Source organism: Patagioenas fasciata, chromosome 4 (assembly GCF_037038585.1).
Source record: "Patagioenas fasciata isolate bPatFas1 chromosome 4, bPatFas1.hap1, whole genome shotgun sequence".
NCBI classification, from domain to species: Eukaryota; Metazoa; Chordata; class Aves; order Columbiformes; family Columbidae; genus Patagioenas; species Patagioenas fasciata.
The window spans coordinates 45,475,196-45,495,867 of record NC_092523.1 but is presented as its reverse complement, the minus strand read 5'-3'; the positions used below and the strand labels follow the sequence as shown (position 1 = coordinate 45,495,867).

At 38.8% G+C, this 20,672-nt stretch overlaps 1 protein-coding gene across 1 annotated transcript in view; it reads right to left on the bottom strand.

Annotated features, from left to right (window-relative positions):
• The window catches only part of PDGFC (platelet derived growth factor C), a 130,685-nt gene extending 113,692 nt beyond the window's left edge, over window positions 1-16,993 (bottom strand). Inside the window, exon 1 of the mRNA XM_065836810.2 lies at window positions 16,734-16,993. Within this exon, the coding sequence (XP_065692882.1) occupies window positions 16,734-16,851 (118 nt within the window). The 5' untranslated portion in view covers window positions 16,852-16,993. The remainder of the gene's footprint in view (window positions 1-16,733) is intronic.
• Between the last annotated feature and the right edge of the window lie 3,679 nt (window positions 16,994-20,672).

Sequence of the window (20,672 nt, the reverse complement as noted above, 5' to 3'; positions counted from 1 at the left end):
TTTTTATTCATATCTCCTATGTCCACACACAGACTTAGGTGCACATCTACTACAGACATACACACGCAGCAGAGGAGAACAACATGGCAGATCCAAGGCCTGAAGCAACTCTCAGGTGGGGCTTCACAACAGCATGTCAAATCTACAAATCACAGGCAAAACCAAAGAACTAGATGATATTGAATAAAATGATCCAATAGTGCATGTGAGACAATCAAAGTAAGATATTTATCTGTCACATGGTTAAACTTTCTCACCACTAGAAACTGTAGACAACAGAAGTTTACAAGGACTCAAAAAGCTATTGAGCTACCAAACCTCAAAATTCTGCCTGCACCTTAAAAACATTTGTGACTACTATAATACTAAATGTTAGCAGAATAGATCAGGGAATTATCATCACATTCCTGAATGGGCACTGTCAGACACAACATGTTGAGCTAAATATACCTTTCATTTGGCCTGGAATGACTGCTATTACCTTCTAGATGTTTCTTAGGGTGTTGCCTTGGCACACAGGCTACATTACTAGTGCTTTCTTTTAATCTACAGTATTGTAGATCACAGCATTATACTTAACCTTATCTCTTCCTTTTGGCCTCATTACCATGGATGATATTCAAAATGCATATATTATTCCATATCTTTAATTACCTCTCCTTGCCTACCTTTAATAAAATTGTTTCATCTCAAATACAAAGCATTTCTTTTTGAGTACATTCAAGAATAATTTTCTTTAATTCTCTTCAGCCCAATATTTAATAAACTAATTAACCCTAAGTTTTACATCTTTAAAAATTTCCAGATTTGGAAGGTAATTTGGTAATTTTTTACTTGAATTTTCTTGTTAAATAGGAGTTGTATCTGAGTGAGCTTTGTAATTGTCCTGCCCATAACTGTTCCGTTTTTCTTTCTTAAAGATTTCAGCTGTGCTTTCAACCCCCAGTACCACAACTGCTGCAGTTGCTTTTCCTACAGTTTCCACAAGTTAAAAATGAAGTATAATAAATGGCCATTTAGTCACATCTTTCATGTAAAGTTCCCAAACAATACTAAAACATATGCAAGGTTGTGTAAGACTGGGCAATAGAATGGCAATTACACGTTTATAGATCCAAATGGGGACTAATCAGCTCAAAAAGTACTTAATTAATGACTGCTCTAAACCAAAAGCATTATTGTAGAGCAAGAAAATGAAGTGTTTAGGAAGGAATTCATGGGGACCAAAAACAATTATCTGATTTGAATCTGGTCAAAGCAGTGTGTTATTCCTACATCAAGTGATAGGTGATCTCAGTCACCATCTGAACTCTCCAGCATAAGTAAGAGTTTCTGTACTGTTTGCTACAGAAGGTAGCAGTAGCATAAACAGCTTGGTCCTTTGAGCAAATGATCCCATTATGTTTACAGTGTGTTATTTGTAATCAGGTGATCTTGAGGAGGAGGACAGATTTGGTTTTGGCTGTTTTTTTTTTTTTTCCTGTTCAGTTTTCAGGATCTGAATCACAGACCACTCCAGCAACATGCAAGATCCTTCCCTCTAGCTCCTCTATACCAGTGACAGAAAGCAGATGCTAGCTGAGCACTGAAAGCTTCACATTGATTATTCTAACTTTTATTTCAGCAAAAGATGATTCCAGGGGCTCCAGAGCTGTTCACAGACAGAAAATTACCAAAGCTCCTTTTCCTTAATCCGTATGTAAATCCACCTCTAACTATTTTTGACCGAAATCTTTTTGGCAGGTGCAAGTCGCTGTCCTTTCTTCTCAAAAATCAACCCTGTAACCACTGTCTGGATCACACCCTTTTCTTTTAGGGCTCAGCTTATTTAAAAAAAAAAAAAAAAAAAAAAAAACACAAACCCAAAACACCCACATTCAAAAAAAAAAAAAAACCAACAACCCAAATGCAGAATTCATTAAGACTAAAGCCACTGTTTTTCCAACAGTCTCAAAACAGTTCCCCTTGCATTTCTTTTACTTCATTTTCCTTCTTTCATCATCCTACCACAGGAATGCGCTTGTTTTCCACTACTCTCTTTTTAACCAAACCACTCACTGACTGTTATAGTAATTTGCTATATCACAACCATGAGACAGCTTTCAATCACTAATGAAGCAGGGCTCAAATTCGCCCTTTGTTTGAGAGTTCATAACTTAAGAAAAAAAAAAAAAGGAGAATGACAACTTTCTGTTAGATACTTTTGTTACTTTAAAAAAAAAAGTAATTTTTAAGATAAAACACGGGGAGTTAGACCAACTGGCTACCTATGTATATGGAAAGTCTAGTGTACAATACCTATCAGGATACCAATGCAATGGACACTCAATGCTCACTTTGACCAAAAAAAAAAAAAATACCGTTAAATCTTCAATTAGTAATTAGTTTGGTTTACATTCTCACGAGCTTCTCTGTGTCCTTCAAATAACAATTATTTATTTCCATGAAGACTGCCTCCCCATGGTCTATAAACATAGGAACTTGTAACTGTAAACACCACTCTTGAAAAAGGGCAAAACATTATGTTCCTCCTATAAAAAAAAAAAGAAAAAAAAAAAACAAAACAAACACACAGAAGAAAAAAACAACTGCTTATCAGTATGATGTCTAACACGAGCTCTAAGCAGAGCTCATCAACCCATATGATTAATTAAAAGTTAAGGGAAAGAAAGAAAAAGAGGGTTTGGTGGCAATCTTGTTTCTCCTCAGAAACATTTCAGGCATTATGAAATCATTCCTTCAAAAAGTGCCAGGAATAACAAAAAGAATATGGTTGCACAGAATCTATCTTGGCACCAAGGTGCCATTGCAGTTTGTTACATTCTCTGCTCTTGCTTTAAGGATCAAGTTCCTAGTGGCAACATAAGCATGTGCCAGAAAAGAAAGTATATTGAGAATTTTCAGAGACACATGATTTTTCCCAGTAAGTTTCATTTTCAAAATATCTTGATCTTGATTTTTAAAAGTATTATCACTTACTCTTATTTAAAATAATGAAAATTATTGATACAAAGCTCTCTTGTAAAGCCACACTTCCTAGTCACACAGAAGTCAAACAATTTGAAAGACTGCCTCTGATATTTTGTTTTTCGTGCACAAGGAGAAAGCAGAGAAAAATAGAGATTGCTTATGTTGAGAATCCAATACTGATAGAAAATTCTAAGAATCTGCTACTTTCATCTGAACATCATCAGACATGTAAGTGCTTAAATGACATTGAAGAATGTTTTAGCATGAAAAACTATCACAGCCGAAAGTATTGATCTCTCTTACTTCCTTGGATATGAACTATGATTAAGGTGAAGTGAGAGAGGAAAATAGCACAGTATTCACATCTTTCTCTGAAAAAGTAAACCTCCATTAGCATTGATGATTATGGACTAATAACAAAGCCAACGACTTACCAATATTGCCTTGTAACAAGCCAGCCTCAGGACATAGTTAATGAGGCATTAGAAGTTTGCCTACCAGAAGTTTATCTAAATTACAACAAAGACCCACCTGTTTGAACAACCAACACAACTCATCATGCAATGACACCTCAAAAAGAGCTCTCAGTCATGCTGTAGAAGGACAAATCAAGCCAATATATTGCAGTCTTTGCTGTTTACAGCTTCATATCGTGATTGTTTCAGTGAAAAATCTTCCAATCCCCCCTTTTCAATACCTTTACATCATATAAAAATCAGATGATATCTACCTAGCAGGCTTAAGATAACCATGCACAATAGTATGTAAAAAAATTCAACTACGTTACTGTGCTGGAGCTCTTTTATTCAGACTTGTATTACAGGAAGAAAAAAGATACACAGAAAAGCAGTTTCTGTGCAGTATAGTTCACTGCTAACATATTTTTATTTTTTTCCTATGGACTGCGTTCAACACTGATTTCCTTTTTGCATTTCTGTCTTTACCTCTCAAGGTCTAACACTTCTTTGTGTGATAATATGTGCAACGTTGTTCAGCTATTCTGCCAGGTGCGGAAAAGGCCATTTCTCCTTTAGCATAAAGGCAGAAGCATTTTTTTGTTACAGTTCTTATCAAATTATTTTAAAACTCTTATCAACAGCATAGATTTCCATATCTCTCCATCAATATTTTACTGTAAATGGGGCAAAAGTCCTGTTGATCTACTTACAGCTTGGATTCCTTAGCTTAGGAAAGGCACTGAATGAAAGAACTATAAAAGAAAATAACACTTGAAATATGAAAGTATGATTAGCTTTTATCTTTCAACTACCACCTTCCATAAATAAAGTTTATTACAGTTCAACCATTATTAATTTCAATTTTTTTCAGATAAGAAAGCAATTCACATGCAGTAAATGATTTTTATGGCTCGACAGGCACAATCACCATAGCAAACATGAATACAACTGCTGAACTTAATATCGCATTTTATGGACACAATCAAAATCCTCAAAAATAAGTAAGCTTGCTAGATGTTTCCTTTTTCCAAGCTTTGAATTAACAACAATCTTGCAAATGTCCATCATGTAATTTTTTCCTAGTGACGAGATCCAATCAGTTCTCAACTTCAGTGGAATTCCGCATACCCAGAGAAAAGTTTTTAAGTACCTTAGTGAACAACTCTTCAATATATCTTCTCATCTTGTACACCTCTCCAAAGTACTGTCAGTGGGAAGTTTAGGGATTAGAGTTAGTCATCTAGTAACACATTATTTATAAGGAAGCATTCACACTTAATGAAACAGTAAATACAATAAACTGGAAGTACATAGAACAGTCTGCATTGTAGTAAGCAGCAATTTTAGAACTGCCTTTATATTAAGGATTTGACTAAAGCAGGGGCAGGAGTTAACTAAATGTAACTTATTACCACAAATGGTAATATTAAGTAGTTTACAAAATATCTTTTAGGGTAGACTTCAAGATTCAAAGCACTGAATATCCTGAAAAAATGATGATAGAAATGAGTGAATATAACCGGAAAAAACAGCTACTCATGACTAAAAACTAACATCATTCTATTCTATCTGTCCTTGAAGTCTTAAGCCAGTCAAGGAACATAGTAGAGGCAATTATATATATGTAAATATATATGTATATAAAGGTGATGCAATTCATTTATAAAACCATATATTTAAAAAAAAAAAAAAAAAGGTGCATATTCCAGAGTTGTCTTCTAAGATCCTGAAAATATGCAGGGGTGACAGGACTCAGAAATCAAAAGCTACTCTATTCCATACTCAGTAGCAACCTCTGGGTGCAGATGCACATTCCAAAAACAGATGGAGTGAACCAGCTGCAGCCACACAGATGAGACATTATCCCTCTGCAGAGCATATCAGCCACATCCAAGCTGCACTTTGGGCTATGATCTGCAGGTTCAACAGCCCCTGTCACCTGGAATTAAATTTAAGTAGGAACAGCTGATATGTAGAAGAGCAGGGAAGACTCCTTTCTTCCCAAACCTGAGAAAATGAAAGTGAAAAGTAAGTATTATTTGCCACGTTACCTAGCATTAGTTGATCTTCATATGTGCATGCAAAATTACTATTCAATCTATGCACTTTTTCATTAATTGAACATTTGGGGACCTGTTTAGCAAACTGTTAACCCACTTGTAATACTGTCTAAATAGTTTTAGCTCCAATGTTCACCATTGCTTGTTCAAGACAACTCCAAACATGAGAATCATTCTTTTTAAACAACTGCAGAGAATATATTCTCATCTGAAACGCGAATTCTGAACATGAAGATTACTGAGTACTTCCTGAAGATGAAAAAATCTGAACAAGTCAAACTAACCCGAGAAGCTACCTCAATAAACACAATTAGAACAAACATATATTAGCATTCACATAAATAAAAACGTCAGAATAAACAACACGAAAGTGCATGTAACTACAAATTTGAGTAATTTTAAAGACCATCTATTAAGCAACCACTGTTAGAAATGAATGTTGTGCTGTTAAAGTTGTCCATAAGAAAACTAAGCTTCCATTCTACAGTGACGTATTTTAAACTGCATCAGATTAATCAGAACCATTAATGAGATTTGGGTTGTTGTGTTGTGTTTTTTTTTCAGTAAGAGAAACCAGTTTTATGGAAGGGCACTGATCCAACCCTGAAACAGTATTCTTAATGATAACATTGCAGATTCCCAAACTTAATCTCAAAGAGAAGCTACAGATCCTGTAAAACTAAGATGGCATTAGGTGTACCACAGGAACATCATTAGTTTCTTTCTCTAATGCAACGAATTAATCAAGTCCAAATTTTGGTAAGGTAATTATGTTAAAAGCAGTAACAATATGGAAACATATAATAACTGTTTCATCAGGTATTATCACTGCACAGTACCTTCATATGCATCTTGACTAATGAGACCAGAGTTTTGTATGATTGTTGCTGATAAGGTAAGCACATGCTTTAGAAACATGTTTACATTTCAACTTGACAACTACACAAAACCAATTTTTCCCCCATAAGCAGTAGGATAATTTTGTAAATCGTGTAGATATTTAAGTAACAGAGCTCTCTTTACTGGAACACTCACTTTACTGAGGGGTGGCACTCTTGAGGTGCTAGGTAAGATCAAAGATGATCTCAGTGGTCTCTGCTGAAGCGAAAGTTGATGAACTCAAAAATTCTCTGCCAGCCCTATTTGGGCTCAGCCTACCATGTCCACACACATACTACTCCTTGCAAGTACTAAGAACAGATGCAAAATAAAGATCCCCAATAAAGAAATCAAAAAGATGGCTGCTCTCAACATCTTATGCTAATCTTTATAAAGAATCAGTATAGATCGCTGAAAGACTCCACTGGCAAAGACCCTTAGAGGTAAAGATATTGTTTGTCACAAATTCAGTCTCTATTTCAGACAAAATAACTACAACATTGCATAACCACTAGAGGTAAGTACTTTGTGAATTTCTATACCAGCAAGCACTATGAGAAATACAGTTGGTGCTTAGAAATCTTTAGAGTATTTCAGGTTTTAGTTTTTAGTCTGACTATAAATTTGCAGTACTCCTGGGGGTTGGGTATTTTTGAATTACACAAAAAGAAGAAAGTAGGCCCAGCAAAAATCCTTAGCCATATTTTTAAAAATAGCATTTAGGTAAAGTCATATACAACAGTTTCATCTCCTTGTCTAGAAAACATATTTGTTTTGGAGTCATTACTTGTTAGCTTTCAGTTACAAGCCTTTACTTCACTTTGAGGACCACTGTAGTTATACAAGCAATAGAACATTTTGCAGGCCGGCGTCTCCCTGCGTAACAACAGACACACTAAGTAGTAAGACACTGAAGCCTTGAGATATTAAGACAGCCCAAATAACATAAATACAAACCTTTTACAATCTACAATATACAATGTGACATTCATTTGAATCGCTTTTTAAAGGACTTCTTCAAATACTGTATAATCACACATATACACTTCCCAAGTTACAACTATTTTTTCACAGGCACAGTATCAAGCATCTAAAAGATGGGCCAATGTCTTACTATTTAGTGCTGCCAATGGCCCTTCCTCAAACTTGAGGGAATTGTCCATACATAAGTTCGCTTTTACATTGGAGCATATAAATAACACTGCAGAATGTATTGTAGCATGCAAAAGTTAACATTCCACTTTTTCAGTACTCTCTGACAAATGATGAAATGAGTCACGAGGGTGTTGTGAGCTGACACACTGTACATATAATGTTCCGTGCTTCAATTCGGTCCCATACAAGTTTCTGTGAGTAGCGCAGTTGAACTTGGATCAGAGTTGCTTCTGTTCTGTGCAAACCTATTTATAGCAACAGAGCAGGGAGCCAAAACGGTTGCTTTGTAATTAGCTCTGGCATGTTTGAATTCAAAGGAAACTTAGTTTATTTTCCCTGGGAAAGCGACAAAGTTCCACTACAGCTTTACAGTGTAACCAGGCGGATCAAGAAAGGTCCCTCATTCACCTCAAAAAGCTCAAATTATACTACTGGATTGTTCTGCTGTTACTTGGCTTTACTCTGAATGCACTAGACTGTTTGAAAACATTGTTCCTGAGAATTTGTCATTCGTAGTGTCAAAGCCATTCTGGCAAAAAAAGAAAGTCTTGTTGAGGGCAAAATTCAGTCAAGATGACTGTAAAGCCTAATCCACACCTTTGAATTTGTACTGAATATCCATCACGCAAACATCTTGTAAATTACCCAATTTGTTTACATGGTGCTGTAGCTTTTTATGACTTTTCCATAAAGAAGTTATTACATCCAATCCTTTTATTTTGTTTCAGAGCATTTGAATGAGCCCCAGAACCACAAGCAAGTGAAACAGACTCTTTTCAGATGGAAGTGGTCTCATTTAACTCACCACTACCGGTGAAATAGTCAAAATAACACTTTCAGTTTGGAAATGCCATACCTTCACACACAGCAAAAGAATTTCCTGCGCCATATGTCTTTTTTAATTGTATAATATGAGTGCTGGTTTCCTGTCAATCAGAGGAGGAACATGGAACCCCCAGGACTTGTGCCTCTGATTGGTTTGCACAAACGGGAAGGCAGGCAAATGGTTACACAATGAAGTACACCAAGAAAAAAAAGAATAGTAGTTTAAAAATAAAATTAACAAAACAAAACACCACCAAAACAAAACCCACACACTAAAGCAAAACCACTTTTCAGATACTCTAGTTGCTATCATGCAATGGCTTATCCAAAGCAGCTCCCCTAACAAGAATTTAATAAAAGACTAGACAACTGAATTTTCTGGAAAAGGCTAAAGATAGTTTAAATAATAAATATTATTCATTATTTCACAAATCTCTTCCAGCACAGTAATTTTCCCACTTCATGTGCTTTTAAACAAATGATGCTTTAAAAATTGCATAGAGAGATTAACAGCTATGGATTGATGTGGAAAGTGTCTCCAAGATCATTTTTCCAGAGTAAACTATTCTTCAAATATAACATTCCCTGGTATTTTACACCTGTACTTTTCCTTTGCAGAAAATCATGACTTTGCTGATACATGCCAAACTGAGTAATAATTTAAAGATGTAGAATATCAAAACTATAAAAAGGGCACCATTCCTTTACCTTGTGCTGCCTGAACCTAGTTTGAAGCCCATTTATCAGATTACAGGACCAATTCCCTAACAACTGCAGCATCTAACCTCTGCCTCCTTACATAATTTATTGCCAATACATAATCAGAATATTAAAGCTAAAGCAATGCAAAAAGAAATTAAACATACAGGAAACACAAGGAGCTTTTTTTTTCCTCTTCCTGAGACATTTTTTTGTTTGGTTGGTTGGTTGGTTGGTTTTTTGTTTTGTTTGGGTTTTTTGATTTTTTTTTTTTGTTTGTTTGTTTTGTTTTGTTTTCTGAGACAGACTTAATATTTCAAGAAAAGCCATGTAAAAGCAATAAGGGAGTTTAAATCCAGCATTGAAAGTTATCACCACCTATGCCACAGATCTGCTGAAAGCTTGGGAGACCTCCCTCACTTTCCTTCAGGAAAATAGTAGTAACCTAGGGAATGTAAAAAGGGAGTTATCTAACTAACACCACTCTCCATATAGAAAACAGAGTACTAAAAATTTCAAAGCAAAAGTTTTTACTTCCAGCCACAAGGCTGGCAAGGTGTGAGTCCAGAGGGAAGAATCTGCCTCCCTTGCCACTGCCTGGTCCTCCCCCTGGCTTTATTCAGAGCCAGTGCATACCTCACACTTCATATAAATAAATCAGTACAACCATGATCAAACTGAGCCCTGCCTATTGTTTTAATACAGTTAATAATCAGTTTTAACAAATTCAAGGAGAAATTTCAGTGTTTGGGGCTTTTGGGAACTAGAAGAGTTTCGCTTCACCCTAGAAGAATGTCTTTAAAACAGCTGTGTTTATAACAATACCTTGAATGAATTTACCACAAAATATAAGATTAATGAATAATTTATGAGGATTAATTCACAAAAAGGCACATTATCACTGAAAAAAGGTGTTATGGGTTACTCCCCTGCAACTCTCCCATTCTCACTAGTATAAAAGGATGCTACTACACAGTAAATACACTTTGAACATCTCCTTATATCATGTGCAAATGCTGTTTCTGCCTGTATTGTGTTGGACTGCAGCACATGGGATGTTAACTCATATTGTCTTTCCCCAGCCCCAAACACCTGCATATGAAAATGACAGTAAGAGTGCAGGGGGGGGGGGGAAGGGGGAGGAAAAACCAAACCCAAAACAAGACCAAAAAACAACAACAACCAAGCAGTGACTAACCCTGTGAACATATTCACTGCAGAGTTAACCTGTATAGTCTCAAATTAGTCCAGCTTGAATGAGAATAGCCACACAAGGAAATAATAATCTAACAGCTCAAAGAGACTGAGCTAAACAGCTGCTGAGTTCTTTCAGCCTGAGTTGTAGCCAGCCCACCTGACAGTCTAGTTGGTAAAAGCACATGGACACAAGCTGAGAGGTGGCACACTCTCGCAGGACTTCAGAGGAATCACAGCGAAAAGAAGGCAAGGAGCCCATGGGCCCAGTACAAATGTACAGTCATGCTTATGCATAGTGAATGTCACAGTTCAAAATTGCAGGCATGCTTAACAAAGGTGGAGTACTTGGAATAGAACTAATTGAACTCAGAAGAAAGACAGGTGTTGCTGACCCTAACACAGAAGGCCTCCAGGAGACAAGGAATTAGTTGAGTTCTCTTCTTTCATTTACATTAATTTTGTAATAGCTCTTATACTCTCTCTGTACAAGACTTTCTCCATATCGGTCTATACAGCCCTGCCTTGTTTCACCCAGCTGACCAACTTCTATAGAAACTGATCATGTTATGAAAAACTGTAGAGGTGCTACTGTACATGTGCTCCATAAGATGAAGTATATTCACATTAAAAAAAAAAAAAAAAGCAAACAAACATAAAACCCAAACCAAACAAAAACCCCACCTACTTATCATTCTGTAGGATCATGAAATTCAGCACAAATAACCCAATGCAATCCTGGGTATATGTTTATAAAGTCTCGGTAGAGGACATCGAAAAGATCAGAAGAGAGATAAACCTTAAGGCTAGGACATCTACAGATGGAGGCATGAATAAATTTCCCTGGCATTGCCACCTTAAAATAACATCTGACAATATAACGAAGCCTCTGGAAAACCTAACTTTGTATTTTAGCTTCACAGTAGCAACATTTTCACTCACCTACTCGAATAAAAACATTTAACATTCAAGCTGCAAAAGTTCTCCCCTAAAGGGAATGACAGGCCTGAGTGAGTCTTAATGTACAATTAATTTATCAGAAACTTCAAAACAACTAAGCACTCATACAGATAGCTAAGTGCTACTACAATAACTGCATTTCTATGTGTTAGCTTTATTCATGTTCTCTTGTGTAACTTTTTCTAAGTCGCACAGGTTTCCGCTAGAAGACTACTTATGTACAGGCCAATCCCCAAGACATTGACACACCAGGAAGTGTATTTTCCATGACATGCACTTCGTGACTGAAAAGCAAAGGCATGGCTCTCTGGTAAAGCCAAGAGCTATCCGTAAAGCAATTGAAGAGGCTCATTTCCAGCTAAGGGAAGTGGGCTTGCATAGTGCATCCTCTTTCTAGTAATCAGGAACTGCCAGACATGGCAAAAACCAAAAGCAGCAACTACCCAACAGCAACAAAAGCCCCCCAAACCACTCCGCTATAATGCACAGCCACTGCTGTAGGATGCAAACCAGTACTTTGCTATTACATGTTGACTATGTAATAATCACATTCTAAGGGATAAAGCTATGAGATATAACAGACATTCCGTTCACGTGAAAACAAAGTTCAATATAAGCCTTTTGGTAGAATAGCTGTCAGTGTCTCAAGGTATACCCTGTGCTTCTTCTCCGTTATAAAATTCTGCATCTAAGAGAAAAACAAACTAAAAATCCCCAAACAATATGACATACAGCTTTGAAGTCTGATATTAAAATCTAATAAGGACTAGTTACTGCAAAAATAAGATCTTCGCAGGTTTTTCCCTTAAATTCTATTCAAGATACTTAAAGATCCGGGAAGGTTGGAATGCCTATGTACTGGGGACAAGTAGCAAATGATCTGTGCTTTTAAAACCCTTCTACCTAACAGAAGACACTGAGAGAAGCAGTAGGACAAAGGGGAAATCCCAAGCAGCACTCTGCTGAGTAGTAGACAATATGCCTGCAGTCAACTACAAAGGCAAAAAACCAGTTTTTAAAACTTTCTTCCGCTGCAATTCATCGCGGTGTTGGAGAAGAACTCTAATTTGCCATGATTTTTGCTTAAAGTCAAAAAAGGATGTAATGTAATTCTCCATTCTCCAGAAAAAGGGCTTGACAGCATTTCAAAACAAGTCTTGGACTAAACAGAAATAGATTAAACTTGAGAAAAATTGCATTGCTGTCAAATTTCCCTTTAGATGACACATGCTCATATTTTATACTTCCTTATCTTCTCAAAATGAAGAAAATTTCTGCTACCCAGCAGTAGTCAGCAGACTGTACTGGCACACATTAATTCAACCAGAAACTCTTCATTGTGATGGTGTTCCCATCCCCGAAAAAGCTGAAAGCTCCCTTTGGAGATACAGGAACCAGGAAATCCTCTGGGTGGTTGTGAAGAGGACTGGCACAGGCCTCTGGCACTGCAGCTACTCACTTAGTTCCAGTTGCATCCACCTCCTTTTCCCAAGGATGGCCTGAGATACACAAGTCTCAAACTTTGTTGGGTTTGGTTGGTTGGTTTTGTTTGTTTGTTATGAGGGTTTTTTTGTTTGTTTTTAGTGACAGAAATCTTGCTTGTTTTAGAAGATTTAAGAAATATATTCTGAAGTGATCAATTTGTGAAACTTATTACAAAGAGTTTATATTCATGCAAGTGAAGGAAAAACAAAAGGACCCCAACAAAACAAACTGCCCCCCAACTTAAAAGACTTGTGACCTATCAAAATATAGATATTAACTGGTACATTACCTATGCTGCAGGACTGACAGAAATCAAATAAGTGCTTTGGTTTTAGAAGATTTACTTCAGCAACTCTACTTACTGTTCATTCACACTTGAAACTGACTGCAGGAAAAATAATATTTCTAACTATTTTGTCCTGATCAGTTGCTAACTGACTTCAGTTTCTTGGCCTTCTGAAGTCATTCATTACTGCATTTTAAATGTACATGCCACATAAACTATACACTTAATTGCTCATGGCACCTGTTAGTAGTTTTTACAATATTTTCTATAAAACCATCTTCATATTTCTCATAGAAATCAAAACAGCTGATAGCTTAAAAAAATTACTTAAGCATTTATCACATCTTGCCTTAAGACGGCCAAGAAAACAGAACTTAGATTCTCCTGCCATCTCATGTTATAGTCAAATCTAGATTAAATAAATATGACATAACCAGATGCACTCAGACCACCAGGGTTAAGTAATCAGAATAAAGTCATTCACATCACTGAGTCATCAACAGGTCCCTCAGATGTTGCTGAAACTACAGAAGCAGGATGAAGATACTATATAAAAACAGCACTCAAAAGTAGGAAAAGTAGCAAGAAATACAACAGAAGAAATAAGTAAACCATTCAAGTAATCAAATTCAATAAGTGAGATTTTTGTTCCTCAAACGAAACTGAGTGATCAATTTTTCTTGACACTTCAATATGGAAAAATGGTAATAAAGATATCAGACAGTCATAAGAGAACTGATAAAGCCACCTAAGTATGAAAAACCCTTCAAAGCATAATCTATTTTTCAACATGACAAAGAACTGTAGAAAGTAAATCCATCCAGATAAATGGGAGCCATCACTACATGCACCATTTACTGCTACTTCAGTTTCTGGAAAATTGTTGCATAAACTTATTTGATCCTTCAGATGAATATTTACTCAGTTGAATTACAAATAAAAACATTAAAGATAAATACGCATCTTTCAAGGAAATCACATAAAACCCCTTACTGTCAAGCACAGTTTACAAATAAAACCTGTTCTTAGAGAAAAATCTGACTATAATGGAGGGCCAATACAAACAAGGAGGTAGTTTTAAGCGGTTTCAAATGGAGCTATGTTGGCCCCACAACAATCATCACACTGAATTCCTAGGGGGCAGCAGCAAAATAATGTGTTCTAAGAATATCTAATTTACAGTTACGAAGAAATATTTACACTAGGCAATTACCACCTAAAATGACACTTGCTATGCAGCAGAAACAAGAGAACTTCTTATGTCTCCATTTAGTAAATTAAGTCAAATTGTAATTTTGAAGTTATTAATCACTTAGCTAATAAATAAATAACAATTATGAAAAAAAATGAATCCTTAAGCACATGCTTACCTTTGTAATACAGGTAATCCCACTGATTTAATAACTATTTATAGACATCTTCAGTATTACCTTGAAGTAATAGCTACAGCACCCGCATGCACAGTTGAGTAACACTGTAATCCATTCTACTGCAAAACTTTTTGGCCATTTAGCAGTTTTACAAGTAGAGGACAGAATTTTTATTTGTAGACTGCATGAGTGCAAAATCTCCCTCCCTCCTGACCAAGGATTATTTGGCATGAGAACAGCAATATCTCGTTCTCATACTCCAGGGAGTTTTAACCTGCCCCTAGCTAAAAGCTATACAATCTTTAGATTGCAGCAGAGTGTAAAAATCACTCTAATTAAATCAAGTAAGAACTGGTTTTACCAGTGTTACTGATCCCCCAAATAATTAAATCAGTTAAGAAAAATCAGGGGTTGGTACTAAGCTATACCTAAACCTGTGCTATTTTTTAAAATAAGGTTTGGAACTGAACAACTAGAAAGCAAACTTCAACCAAGCTACAAGAAGAACCTGGACTGTTGTAAATATAAACTACCACAGAATGCAGTTTCAGTGCACTTAAAAAAAAATAAAATCCTGGTTTTGCATTTGTTCTAATATGTTGTGACTGTATCTTAGAACATGCCAAATGGCACTGCAAACCAGTTGAAGCTTGACCTAAGGCAGCTGCATTTCTGATATATGTAAGCAGAATCTGGTGTGTGGTGTCACATTTACCTATTTACACCAATTTCGCTTCTACCTTTTACACTTTATTGTTGTGCTCTCATTGTTGGATGATGTTGGCCTTTCACAGCCCAGCTGTATTATCCTGTAACAAACCTCTCAGGGTAGATTGGCAGCATAGCAGGTTTCTTTCCAGTCCTGACAAAGTTAAAGCAAAGCAATGGTAATTCTCTGTATGCTGACATGTTTCATAAGCACACCATGCAAATATAACACAAGGCAGCATAACAGCATGAGAGTTTAGCATATTAGCACCAGGTCCATTTTGTCACAAAGTGGTGCCCTAAAGCCTTTAAATGCCAGGTAAACCAGGAGGGGGCAGAAAGTGAGTGGCTTCTTTCCTTACACAGAGCAGATACTTTCCTGCACTGGGCACAAAGTCTGACTAGTTTCCTACCAGAACAGCCGAGTCTCCAACTCTTTTGATCACTTTCCTCTAGCCTTCACAGTTGCTCCGATTAGAGATTGATCCCTGTGCTGCTCTTTCATCAGCAGCTCTGGCAGTTTGCAGGTGCCGTATATCATCACATCAGCAGGCCACAGCAGCATTCATCTCACTCTGCTAAATTCACCAGTGCACTGCATGCCCTTTCTATCCATTCACAGAGTACTTGCAGAGGTCTCTGAAATTTTGCTTTCTATTAAAAGATATGATGTAAAATACTTTTATCTGAGGAGTTCCAAGTTCAAAGTTGAGAGAATTGAATTAGCTTCGAATCTGCGTTTCTGCTTTATTTCATGCAGTTCAGAGACTTTTGAGAGCTCCCAGCTTGGCCAAAAAAAAAAGTGTTGTTTTTTGCCCAGGGAGAAAGCTCGTTCTAACTGACATGCCAAGGACTAAACTTCTCACACTCCCCTCGTACATTAAACACCGAGGTTGCCATGAATGTATACTAACAGCCTTAATTTTAGATATTCTGCACTAAGTGTGGTTTCTTGCAGCATATAACGTTTCAGTTTGCAAAAGATTCTTTAAAATGACTTCATAATAACAGATCAAGAGGAAAGGCACTTAAAAATCTGAATAATGTAAATCATATGGAGTTCAGAGGCTAAGCAAATTACACACCCCGAAGCTGCCCTTGCTGTATGAAAGGAGTCTTTCTCCAGCTCTGGGCAGCTCCAGCCCAGGGGAACTTGCATTTGAGAGTTTTCTAAACATTTCAGGTACACTTGAAAGTTGAAAGTAATTCCCATTTCCTAGGCAGGATTAGTTCGCTTCCAGCCTGTGCAAAATACCACTCATTCACGCACAGACACAACCCTCCCCCCACCCCGAGAGCGAAGCATTTAGGGTACAAAGGTGCGCGGGTCGTTTTGTTTTAGTTTGTTTTGTTTTTTTTTTTTTTTTTGGGGGGGGGGGGCGCGGAATTTTGCACCTCCGACCGCAGACAAGGGAGCCCCCGCGCCGGCTCCGGGCTCCCCCCGGCCGCTGCCCTTTTACCCACAGCGCTCCTCTGACGGCGGCGGGCAAACACCCGGCTGCCGAGCCCCGCTCATCCCGGCCCGGCCACGGAGCTCCCCCCCGCGCGGCCGCCCTCCCTCTGCGGCGCCGGGCAGCCCCGCAGGCGGGCGGGCTGGCGAGCTCCGCTCCGCACCGCTCCGCGCCGGCCGGGCGCCCGCTCCCGCCCTGCCCCGGAGCTGCGCGGAGGAGCTGCTGCTCCTTACCGTTCTGCTCCTTGGCGCCGGGGAAGGCGAACTTGCTGCTGAGGTCGGACTCGGCGGCGGCTCCCTGCCTCCGGCCAGCCAGGGCAGATGTCAGCAGGAGCAGCCCGAGGAGGAGCATTGGGCCGGCGGGGCGAGGGGCTCCGGTACTGCAGGCACTGGCGGCGCGGCACCGAGGCCCGGGCGTCTCTCAGCAGCGCCCGGCGCGGGCTGCGCCGCTGGGGAGAAGGCAGCACTGAGACTGCTCTGGCAGAGGAGAATTGCAGGGTAGTTTCCACATAATCCCATCCAAAACTTTTTCCTAGAGCCCTTTTCTGTGTCTCCAGGTTTTGTTTTTCTTCGGCTTTTTTTCCCTCTCTCTCTTAAAAAAAAAAAAAAAAAAAAAAAGAAAAAAAAAAGGATCAAAGCAAAATCTGGACCCAGACCAGCTTCTCAAGGACTAAACAATCCGGGGCTGTGCCGGGCGGGGGCTGCAGGAGCTGGGGCTGGTGAAGGCGCGGGGCAGGCAGAGGGGCCGGGAGAGGCGGGGGCGAGCGGGGCCGCTGCTGCCGCTGCTGCCGCGGAGGAGCGCGCACCTGTCAGCCGGCAACCAGCGGCGGGGCGGGCAGGAGGCCGGTGGGCGGGCAGGCCGGCCGCGCTCCCACAGAAATACCTTCCTCGCCCTCGGCAGTCGCGCTGCCAACTCGGGCCCGCGTCCCTCGGCTCCCGCCCGCCGTCTCTTCACAGCGAGGGCGGCACCTGGCGCGGCCGTTTACGCCCCGGGAAGTTGTCGGTTGGGAAGGAGCCGAGCCGAGCGGGGCGGCCTCGGCCGCTGCCCCTTCTCTCACGGCCAGGTGGCGGCGCAACAGGTGCTGGGGCAGTGGGGGGCAGAGGCCGCCCCGACCGCCTCACGAAGGGGGCTCCCCCCACCGCCTCCGGTGAGGAACAGGGGTGACCGTGGTCCGGAGCTAATTTGTGTGTTTAATAATTAGGTTGAGACGGCGCTGGGTTGTTATTATCGTATCTGGGTTCGAGTTTGAAAATTGGATGCTTGATACCGCAAACTAAAACACAGAGGGAAGTGTTCAAAAAGACTCTGGCTGCAGATTATTTTTCTTTTGACAGAACTTGCAGTTTCAACCACCCTGAAATGAAACATCTACCATTTACACAAGCAGATGGAAATGGGTTCATCTTTCCACAACTATCCCTCTCTAGCTGAAATGCTGTGCTTGTACTCAGGGAGGTGGTATCTGTGAAGCAGACAGCATTGGGTTTCTTTTTGCTGTTTCTCCATAAATCAAAACTGAATTTATGGGTGGAGAATCCCTCCATTAACGCTGATGAGGACTAAAAGGACTGATGATATTCAGCACCCATTAAGATGATGGTGAGTTCAGGCTTCTCTGCTAGAGCTGACGTTTCCAGTTTGCTTGGAAGAGGGCACCAACACTGACTATGTGATGGGTCTGGGTAACAGGACTGAACACTAACTAGATACTGGGAGGGCAAGAGAAGCGATAGGAAAGACAAATCTTTTCTCTCGACTGAGAAGTTTTGGCAGTGTTTATTAAGGGCGTATGGAGGAAAGATGGGAAGATCTGTGCAGCCATGGTCTCTCTCACTGTGCAAAATACACAAGAGAAAAACTGAGCCTGCACTGCTGGAGTCTTAAGCACACACTGCATAATTTCTTCTCCTTTGACCCAACTCTTTCCATTATATAACTGAGCTGTTTCTTTGCTGCAGCCAAAGTAACCCTTGAGACAGTGATAAACATTCCCTCTGTTCCTAATAAGTGACATATTTCTAGTAGCAACTGAAAGCTGTCCAGCCAAGCTGGGCTTTCTTCTGAAAGGCAGACTTGGAGCATACCGTAAATAGCAACCCTTCCCTTACAGAGTCTGAAGAAAGTAATGCACTGCACAAAGCAGACTATGTAGTTACTTTTATTATTGTTACTGTTATTAATCATTATTTTTCAGTCTTCACTCTTGCTGGTTTAAAATGGAAAATAAAAATAACATGTACTGCTTTCTGGGTCTTCTACCTTGATGATTACAAGCAGAGGGTTGGGTTTTTTTAAAACAAATAAATGAAGTGTTGCACTGTAACTTAACCTTCACTGCCTGAGGATTTTGTGGGTTTCTTTGTATTTTTGGAAACTGACGACAAGTTCCCTCTGGAAAACATTGAACTAGTGTCTCAACACTGTATACATGAAAAGTAAAACATCTGATGTCTCCCATAGCTTTGAAAATCTAGGCTGTACCAGACCAGTGTTTCATCCGGCATCCTGGCTCTGACTTCTCAAAGGAAAATGCAAGAACCCACATAGTGGATGAATATGGAATAACACTGTCTGGGGAGGAAACTTCCATTCTAAACCTCTTGTTATTAAAGATTAGAATATATTTCTAATCATTAAGGCTCTACTTCTTTTCAAAAATGCTTTTTGTTGTAAATCCCACCCAAAATACTGTGTTCGGTAATCCCTTTCCTCGCAAACATCCAGTCTTCTCTGAAATTAATCCATTAATCACCATCTATTTATTTTTAATGCTATTGCTCTTCAGTTTCATCAGATATATGTATGTGTTTGAATTATGAAAATAGGTAAATATAAATGATTTAACTTCTCTACCCTGTTCATTTTCTATGTTATAGCTCAATCATATCCTTTCCCAGCTAGGCATTTTTACTACATTTTTCATCTGAATACCTCTGTACCTTTAGGCTTTTCAGAGTCCCATCTATTTTTGTTATGTTTTGTTTAAGGTGGGAAAAGCAGAACATGATAGTCCAAGTGAAGGCCTAATCTTAACATACATCATGAAGACAGAACATTTTATTTTTTACAGTATATCTCATTCATGTCTTTGTCTTTTTATTGGACCTACTCATGCAATGATCCACAGAAGTATTGACATTAAAAATATTCTGGATGGTTAGATAATTATGACAAACTAATGTATGTGTAGTTCAGATCATTTCTGTCAGTGCACATCACATTGCTGATAATGAATTTTAGTTGGGACCACGATGTTGATGCATCTAAGAATTCTGGTGACTCCAGTGCCCAGTATGTGTTTCTCTGGATATTGTTAAGACTCATCTGTATTTTGCTGCCACAATGTTCACATTCTTTTCTACATCTATAACAAATATTTTAAACTACAAAAGGTGTGTATTCCCAACTCTTCTCCATGCTGAGAATTGCACTTCAGTCTTTGTCTTTTGCTTCAGTCACTATGCCATATCTCTTGTCACAAATACTCCATTTATGCTACGTAGTCTTTTTGAAGGTGCATCAAAGACACTTTTTTTCCCCCAAGGTTTTGTAATGCAGTCTATAAAACCATGTATTGAGCAGTTTTCATTTAAACATGGCAAAAACCATTTCTCCATTAACTGCTGTCTTCAAATAGTCTGAGACACAGACTTTGCTATGTAGAATAGCCATGCTGATTTGACAGGTTTTCATATTGTTTTATGACTTTTTTTCATCACCCTCATTTATAACTTTTTGAAGCATTTTTTCTTGTACTTGGATAAAATCTAAATTATCTGGATGATGCCACAGGAATTTGTTTTGCACCGTTTGCAGAAATGTTGTTGAGACCTAGCCACTAGAGAAGGCAATGGAAACTTGGCCTGTTAGGATGTCAGAGACTTTCTGCTATGGTGTACAGCCTTTGTAATCCTGAACTTTAAGTATCCTTGAAATGAAAAGGCTTTCTGTGATTATTGTTAAAGAGTTATCATTAAAATATACACTCATCACACAAACTTCACTTACACCAACAAAAAATGTCAAAATAATGTACCATGTCAAAATAACATCATCACAGCACTGACAGAGGTGGATGGTTTACTCACACTCCACCCCATGTCGCTCCACCACTTTACAAGAACAAAGATTCCCCACAGTTACTTGTGCAAATGGGCTGGAATTGGCAAGAT